Source organism: Typopeltis vanoorti, chromosome 26, assembly GCF_054136105.1.
Source record: "Typopeltis vanoorti isolate ZY-2024b chromosome 26, IOZ_Tvanoo_1.0, whole genome shotgun sequence".
Taxonomy (NCBI): domain Eukaryota; kingdom Metazoa; phylum Arthropoda; class Arachnida; order Uropygi; family Thelyphonidae; genus Typopeltis; species Typopeltis vanoorti.
The window spans coordinates 2,686,836-2,696,593 of NC_143574.1; the positions used below are offsets into that span (position 1 = coordinate 2,686,836).

At 34.6% G+C, this 9,758-nt stretch overlaps 1 protein-coding gene across 1 annotated transcript in view; it reads left to right on the forward strand.

Moving 5' to 3' along the window:
• The window catches only part of LOC150092268 (kinesin-like protein KIF21A), a 524,778-nt gene extending 515,916 nt beyond the window's left edge, over positions 1-8,862 (forward strand). Inside the window, exon 36 of the mRNA XM_090415090.1 lies at positions 8,684-8,862. Within this exon, the coding sequence (XP_090271216.1) occupies positions 8,684-8,777 (94 nt within the window). The 3' untranslated portion in view covers positions 8,778-8,862. The remainder of the gene's footprint in view (positions 1-8,683) is intronic.
• Positions 8,863-9,758: the final 896 nt, after the last annotated feature.

A 9,758-nucleotide genomic window follows, 5' to 3' on the forward strand; every position in this document is an offset into this window, starting at 1 on the left:
GCTTGTCATAACCGACAAATTTTAATAATGGTCGTTTCATTTTTCATGCAATGACCATACCCAGATGATACTGCAATAAGGTATGTTCTGTGAAACCTCGATTTGCAACTGAAAAACTGCAAAAGCAGTCTGAACTAGAACACAAATTTAAAAGAATGGTGAATTAATCAATGCAGACAAGTATTGCAGTGCTATTCACAAGAATTAGAGTATTCCCAGAGGGTGAATGGTCATGTGTCATATTGCAACCAATCCCTAAATACTTAGGGGGAAAACTGAATGAAGGGCTTTGCTTCATGACTCATGTCGATCATGTTTGCTAAAAAGCAAATAGGACATACCCATTACTCAACTGACAGACCTGGCTAAACAATGAACTTGAACTACTCCTATACAAGAATGCCGATGAAGCCAGTCCTAATGTATGTCTTAACCACCTGGAGTTGCACATGACAGATTCAAATGTTAACAAATTACAATTAATCTAAAACAAGTGTTTATATTCAATGTACCATGGTTCGTAAGAAATGTACAGCTTTACTGAGGTCATCTATCCCTGAGATCGAATCTTTCCTAAGGGAAAATTTTGGAAATTTTTCTGAAAAATTCTTTTCAAAATTTGCTGCAAAATTCTTTGCAAATGCCACCATCCATCCTAACCCATTAATCCACCAAGCACTATACTACAACGAGCATGACCCTGAAAAAACAGAATGTTCCAAATACATACTGAACAGGTAAGTTTTTTAAACTCTCTGCCAGAAGCCTAAAATGGATGAGCTAAAGTCTCAATAAAATCTGAAGTCCTTTGTGGATTACAACAAATATCTCAGGACAGAGTATTTTTTTTTTTTTAATCTACAACCAATAGCCCATAATGGATACTCGAAGTGCAGGTCCAGCCAATCCATTATGCCAGAATAGTTAATAGTTAACCTTGGTACCTTCCTGAATCTGGCTTTCACTGAAAACATTTTAATATGCTTCATCTGGAAGCTGCCCTAAGGAGTTCCTCATGGTACTATGCTGAACAGTAGGCCTGCAGTCACATAGAGCTGATAGTTGGGAACATGGTGATTTTTTTTTTTTTTTTTTTTTTTTTTTGCCACAGCTTCATGGAGTTTAGGCTTGGGCTGAAGTTTGGCAGTATTTCAGGTGAAGCAAAAGGATTAGGTGTTTTTTTGAACTGTATGAGATTAACTATTTTAAGTCACTCATGAGTATTTTGAACCCTGTGGGTATTGAACCAATGAAATCCTCGATAAAGGTCAAATCAGTCTGGCTAGTAGTGGCTTTTCCATAATGTTTTTGCTTTATGGAATACTATGAGGAAATTGATGTGAAGTAAACAGTCTCTACATACAAGTAAACTATTCATAAAGATATGTCATATACACATTTTGTTTGCTTATGCTTGGTAAAGGATTACAACAAGGATGTTAATTTCTCATCAAGTATAATACAGGAAAATATTGCTTAACGTGAATTCAATATGCGTGATTGAGTGAAATGATACTATTTCCCACTTTAAGTGAGTGATTAATCAATTAAGGTGTTTTTTTTACGTTACGTGAAATTTTACGTTATGCGAAATTTTTTGTCTCCAATCTGCAGCAAGCGGTAGCACTTGGCAATTGACTCAAAGCTATCATTGCAAGTGCACGTGCAAACTCTGTTCTCTTGCTCAATCACTTTGCCTTCATTTTGCTTTAATTTAGATACCTCTAAGACTTTATTATATTCAACCCCTGATATGGAAAATAGAAAGACTGATAAAGAAAGTGACAGTAATAAAAAGAGAAGAAAAGTAATTATGTTAGAGGAAAAGCTGGAAGTCATTAAGAGACAGGAAAGGTAATGCTAGTAATACAATGATTGTCGAGACCTGGATTACAGCAAATCTACAGTTTGGACTATATTAAATAACAGCAAAGAATACAAAGAACAAGGAAAAGTTGCTACTGCTTCTTTAAGCATGCATGCAGATCACCCAAAATAGAAGCCATTTAATAATCAAGATGGAAAGTCTTCTATCACTCTGGATTGAGGATTGTAACCAAAAAAGAATACCTCTCAGTACAAGGAATTTGAGGCAAAAGCTCTCAATATTTTTACATCGTTGAAAGAGACCTGTTGGATTTCTGCTCAGGACGTGGATTGGTTATTACTAACACCATGTTCAAACATAAAAATGTGCACAAATTCACATGGAGAGGCAAGGAATAAGAAAAGTCTCATTGACTATGTTATTGTTTATAGTGATGTTTTCTCCCTGGTGCAGGACACCAGAGTGTACAGAGGATTTGAAATTGGAAGTGATCGCTATTTAGTCTTGAGCAGGATAAAATTGAATTTCATATTGAAAAGAATAACATGTAAGAAAGTTTTAAAGCAAATAAAAGTTGAGCAGCTCTCAGATATGAATTGTAGACTAAAATACACAGCAAAGATTATTGAAAAAAAAGTGAAGGAGATTGAGAACAGGTGGCAAACCTTGAAGAAAACCTTGATTGATTCAGCCAGAGAGGCATGTAGTGAGGTTGTCTGCAAGGATAGAAAAATCAGAAATCCATGGTGGACACAGGAAGGAAAAGAAGAAAGCATATCAAAAGTTCCTGGCAAATAAGTCAGCTTGTGCTCTTAGAGAATACAGAGACAAATGTAAGAAAGCTAAACACTGTATAAAACTAGCTAAACACAATTAATGGAGGACTTTGGCAAGAACATAGAAAATAAATATCAAGAAGGTGGTAAGATATTCTGGAGGTTGTTGAAGAAGCTCAGAAATGAAGGAAAGAGTGCTGTAAAAGGAATTAGAGATGATAAAGGTGACATGAAAACAGGAGAAAGAGATGTCCTTGAAGTATGGAGTATTTACTTCGAAAAATTGCTAAATGAAACAAGCAGTGATAGCACAGTGGTAAAAAAACACTCAACAGGCATACAGTCAGGAATACATATCCATACTTGAAGTAGAAAAAGCCATCAAAGGCTTGAAATGTGGAAAGGCAGCAGGAGTAGATGATATTCGACCAGAAATGCTCAAGTATGGTGGTATAAAAGTCTTACAGTGGCTGCACTGCATAGTTCAGAAGGCTTGGACAGAGAGACGAATTCCCAATGATTGGAGTAGAGCTCTCATAATACCCATATATAAAAAGGGAAATAAAACTGAATGTGAGAATTACAGAGGTATATCCCTACTGAGTGTTCCTGGTAAGATATATGCAAATATACTTGAGAAACGGTTGAGAAGAATTGTGGAAGAAAAGCTTGGTGAAGAACAAGCTGGATTCAGGCCAAATAGAGGCTGTCAGGATCAGATCTTCACTTTACCACAAATAGTCGAGAAAGCATGGGAATATAACAAAGATCTCTATTTGAGTTTTGTCAATTTGGAAAATGCATATGACAAGGTGCCAAGAGAGAAGCTATTCAATATGCTACAGTTATATGGTGTCAATATGGCATTATATCAAGCATTACTTAGTCTTTATTTGAGTTGTAAGTCAGCAGTTAGAATTGAAGGAAGTACAGGATGGTGGTTTAATGTTAAATCTAGTGTGAGACAAGGATGTACATTATCCCCTCTGTTATTCATTATCTATATGGATCACATTATGAAGGAAAGTGGTATTAAACACGATATCAGAATTGGAGATGTTAATGTCAGCTCTTTGCTTTATGCGGACGATGTTATACTTCTAAATAAATCCGCTACAAGTTTGCAAGATTCCCTGACTAAATTGAACAACTGTTGTAATAGATATGGTGAAGGTCAGTATTGAAAAGACAAAGACAATGAAAATAGGTAGAATTGTTGAAAATGACAACTGTGTTGTGAACGGGGAACCTGTGGAACAAGTAAAACATTTCAGCAACTTAGGCACGATTTTTAGTGAAGATGGTAAATTAAATATGGAAATAGACAACAGAATCAACAAAGCTTGTATGGTAGGAAGTCAATTGAATAAGAGAGAAATTAGTCGGATCACTAAATTAGCTGTATACAAGACAGTGTTCAAACCAATTTTAACTTATGGATCTGAGAGCTGGGTCAGAAGTAAAACACTTGACCAAAGACTAGAGACCGCAGATATGAGAGTCCTGAGAAAGATTAGAGGCGTGAACAGATGGCATCAATGGCAATATCATATTAAAAACGAGGATATTAGGAAAGAACTTGACATTGTCAGTCCAGGAATGCGTTAGCAGAGCTAATCTCAGGTGGTATGGTCACTTAAGCAGAACGGGAGAGGAAAGATTAGCAAAATAAGTGTTCTCTGCCAGGTTGGCAGCAAAACGACCCAGAGGAAGACCAAGATATAGGTGGATTGATACGGTACAAAGTGCCTTAGACGATAGAAATATAAGATCTGATAATGTTGGAGTCTTGACAAGTAACAGACTGATTTGGAGAAAAATTGTAGATAGGAAGTTAGTAATGATGTAAATTTTTCATGTAGTACTATCATATCCTGTACACCCCTTAAGGGTATATGGCAGGAATTTGATGATGATGAAAGAGACCAAACTTCAAGAGGAATGTGAAAGCTTTACTGCGACTTTAAGATGGTTGAACCATTTTAAAAATCAAGCTGGACTGCATAATGTAAGAATAACTGGAGAATCTGCCTAGTGCTGATGAAGATTCTGCGACCAAGCTTCCTGAAGAATTGCAATGGATAATTCAGGAGGGTGATTATGACGATTGTCAAATATTCAATGTTGACGAAACTGGTCTCTTTTGGAAGTGTATGCCAACAAAGACTTTCCTAGGTAAAATTGAAGCATCTCACTGGGCAAATGATTTCATTGGTTTTAATAACCCAGCTGATAACATTATTGAAGAAATTAGTACAATTAGGAAAGAACCTGGATTTAATGAAGTGGATGATGAAGATGTGAGAAACTTGTTTGATTCCCATTCAGAACTGTTAAGTGAGAATGATCTCCTTTAACTAGAAGAACAATGCATATGAAGAAGATAAGGAGTGCGAACAAGAAGAGAATGTTATGACTAAGAAGCTAACCGCAAAAGAACTTAAGCTAGTTTTCAATCACATTGAGCATGCTAAGGAAATTTTGTTTGTAATAAATTTAGTTTAATCCTTTATCCAAGTGTTAGCAAACAAAGATTGCAACTGAAAATATCTTCAGGACTGAGACAAGGTGGTGCAACTCGTAGCAAAGGTGGACTAAGCTGTCATCATTCCTTGTCTCAGCATCTCCCACTATGCAAAGCACATCTCCTTGCAGACATATATAATGATATGCATTAAGGGTAGGACCACTACCCAGAGACAGGTTTCGACCTTTATTGAGGTCTCATCAGTGGGAGGCAGACCAAGAAGTGGTTGATACTAAAGCAGAAGCAATGGAGAGGTCATAGGTAAATATGACCTCTCCATTGCTTCTGCCTTATTGTCACATTCGCATTAATAGCCTGGGCGTGCTTTCAAAATTCATACACCTTTTTGCCCTTTGAAAAGATGTAAAGAGGGTGCAGCAGGTCAAATTCTTAGCTTCTAGTATTTTTAAACTGCTGAGAAGGCGAGGCTGGATGAGCTCACATTTACATGCTGCCTGAGATAGTTATCTCTCAAGAACTCGAGAAATTCCTTTTCCTTATTCCCAAATGCTATCTCTTCATTCCAAACTATACCGCCATAATTAAAATCACCCATAATAAATAATTACCCTTCCTTTGTTCACTAATCCAAGTTGTTTATACATTTCTTCATCACCATCCTCCTCATTCCCAGGCCTATGATAACATCCAACTAAATGTCTTCCTCTCAACCTCCACATTATGCTACACTGCCTCATAACCATTGCCACTATTTCCCCCTTTTGTATCTACCTTATGTGGACTTAATTCCCCTGCTATCATCAGCAGCACTGACCCTCCCTTCTTGCCCTTTTTATCCTCATGAAAAATACTGTATCCTTCCGTTTCCATTCCAATTTTGTCGGTCCATTAAACTATTCAAGTAAGCTTGAATAATCACACCATCTTTTCAATATTTTTTCATGATTTGATCCATCCAATATTTGTTCCATCCTCATCCTCAATTATGCAGTGTTATGAACAAAAGGCTTTGTTAATTTCTTAATTATCTGGTATGCAGTTGTATGGTTATTCTTTTGAAGATTATCTTCAATTGCTTTGCATTCTTTGGATAACCATTTATTTTTTACGAAATTTATTATTTCCAGTGTGCTGAATTGATCGTAATCTTTTCCGTTGATCACAGAGTTATAATATTTCTTGAGTAATCCAAGGTTTATTAATACTGCAGTTTCTTCCTAGGATAATTTCTGCTGTTTCAATAACTGTCCTTGAAAACTGTTAAGAAGTATCAGGATCAAGAGCAGAAGCAAGATTTGTTTTAAATAATTCTTTAGTGGTATTTGATTTAAGTTGTGTAAGGTTAAACTACTGTCTTCTTATTTTTCTCGTGGGTCTAAATCCAAATTTCAACATGAATGTTGCTATGACTAAATTATGGTCACTTCCATTGTCAGCACCTGGGAAAAATATAGTTCTTGCTGAGTTTATGCAAGTATATAATCAATTAGATTCTGTGTTCTTCCATCTTGGGAGATTTAGGGCCATTTTCATGACGTTTTATTTGGAATAGTGTGTTAGTTATGGTGAGATCATTCTACAAAGCAAATTCTATCAGTTTCATACCCTCTGTCATTTGTGTCTCCTAACCCAAAAGGGCTGGCAGAGGGGAGAAAATTCTTTCCTATACTTAATTCAATTTTTGCATTCCAATTCCCTTGTACTATTAGAAAGTCTTTCTTGGGTGTTTCACAGATCAAGTTATTGTTTTGGTCATAAAAGCGATCCACTTCCTGGTCATTATAAGATTGTTGGTGTGACAACCAAGCCGGCATGACATTCTGTAAGGTTTTCTTCATATCTAACATACTTCTATAATAGATAGATAGATTTAATGGTTTACCCTTTAGTCTTACTTCTTCAAGTCTACTATTCACAGGTTTGAAGTCTACAGTGTTTAATATTTTTAAGACACAGTGCATAATGTTTTTTTGGATCAAGATAGCCGTTCCTTCTTGCCCTCCTTCTGGAGTACCTGAGTAAAGAAAGATTTCCTTCTTCTGTTGTTAATTCTCCAGATTCTGACCATCTTCTCTCATATAATCCAATGATGGACCATTTATAGCATGCTAATTCTTGTTGCAGAATCTTGTGAATTGACCACATTCATATAATGATCTAACATTCCATGTTCCAATTATAAATCTGTTTTTCAGACGAAATTCATGTTGAAATATCTTTATATTCATGGGAAGGCCATTGTAACCAATAGCACATTTTTCATCATCTCTCCTGGTGTCTCCAAAAGTTAACACGTTTCTTGTTTTTCCCAGCTACAACCAAGCCGGCATAAATAACATTCTGTAAGGTTAATAAACAATAAAATAAAAAGTTAATAAAACTTGAATAGCACTGGGGGGGGGACAAGAAGAAAAGAAAGAAGGGTATGGACTTGTCTACAGATAATCTAATAGATGTATATTCAGTACCGTCAACAGGGTGTAGCATAGAGGCAGCCTGCTTCATGGTGTGGCTTAATAAGGGCGCTTGTTCAGCCATATTGCGGTAGGCAGTGTCGCTATGCTATTATATTATATATATAAACTATTATATAATAGCGATGTCACTATTTTACTCATATATATATATATATATATATATATATAAAGATTGTGTGGAATCTGTTGGCTGATGGAATGCAATATGATTTCGGCATAGCAAGTGCAGAAAGAAGTTTTTCCAAGCTTTAACTGATAAAAAAATTATTTACGAACAGCAATGACCCAAGAAAGATTGGTTGTTCTAGTAACTATATCGATAGAGGCAGACATAGCTTATAATTTAAATTTAGAAGAACAACAGTTTTATTTTGCGATATCCCTAGAGCAAACATTTAATTAATATTATTATGTAATCGTTTTGCATTAACGTTTCTCTTGTAATAAAAAGAAAATAGCAATTGGAGATTTTCTTATATTTTTGTCTTGTAATCCATCAGGGATGATATTTAATTGTCTGCCTCAGGGCACAATCTAATCTGGCGATGGTCCTGTGTATATTAATGAAGTAAGACATGGGCCAGCATCAGGTTCATTGGGTTTGCTACTCCGGTACTTAAGCGAACCCTTGAGGAACAAGATGGTCACCAGCGCACTTAAAAGCATTTGTATTAGTAGACTTATATTTATTTAAGGTAACATAATTCTGGAAAAAATGTATGCTCTTGAAATAATTCAAAATGTTACAGGTGTTGTCGCAAAATCACTAACAGCTAGCCATGATGTTTCAGTGCTGTCTTACTTGTGGCCATATCCGATATTCAAAATTGAATTATATCATTCAGAATGTTTGAGAAACATGTGCAAAAATGATATCTGTTTTTATTTGTTTGGTGACCAGTTTTCTTCTGATTGATAATGATATTTTTGAAATGTTATGGGCTATTGAAAAAGAAAGTTATTCAGGATTGTCATTTTTATATAATCATTTTACTTTTAGTATTTCTGGAAAATTGATAGTAAAATATATTTTTATGAAATAACTAATATTCATGTTTTTAACTTCTAACATGTTATGGTTTATCTGTTTTTTTTTTTTTTCTTCTAAATATAGTGATTGTACAGTTGGTATTTGGAGGTTAAGAAACAGTGCAGATATTTCTCCTGATTATAATGATGTCATTGAGGACAAGCTTTCTAATTTGTAATTATGCAGTTTATACGTGACTATTTGTAAAGAACATTACGACTCATTTAGACAGTGATTGGACAACCATTTATTCATCTAGTCTGCAGACTGAATTTGAAAACGAAACAAACAAACAAAAAAAAAAACGTCTTCTGTAAAGACTCATATTTTAGCATCACATAGAAAGTAAAGATTCATAAATAGGATATGTTGTCTACAATGAACATTACCATACTACCAGGAAATTACAGTTATAAGAAGCATAATGCATTTCTTTTTATTGAAGTGTCTGTGATATTTTATTTAATTCATTTTAATCACTCTTTATTGCTGGTGTTACCATAAATAAGATATGGGTGTATAAATTTCCGTGTTTATTATATTGTGGTTTACAGAGTAGCGTTAGATTTTTGTGTATATAAATGCAGATGAGATTAATATCTCCTTTATTTATATAAGAATGGATTTTATTTAGTTTGATTACATGAAAGGATATTGGGTTTGTGAACAGTCGCATAAGAAGAATTTTCTACTGGACTTTTTTTTTTTTTTTATTATTAAAGGTGACTTGTAAATTTGTGTTTATAATATACCTTTACTTATTACTAGTCAGAAATGCTTGAAATTTTGAAATACAGAGTATTTCTTAGACTTTTAAAGGGTAGTATGAATAGAAATAGACCTTCTGAAAGAAACACTCCTATCAAATTGCAGACATTACACAGATAAAAATAAATTTCTCTGCACTGCCAGTTATTATTTAAAACCTGCTTCTTTGCAAAAGTCCAATGAAAATATTCCTTCCATCAAGCCAGAATTAGTGCTTTTTAAAATTTCGTGTACAGTTTCTGGTAATTACATTTCAGATACATTTAATGCGTTTTAAACAACTTTTTTACATTAGCTGGTGAGTATTGGTCTAAATGTGAAATAGATGTATAGCTTCCTATGTTCGTTATATTTTGATTTATAGAGTTGAAAATTATTCATTAACACCGTT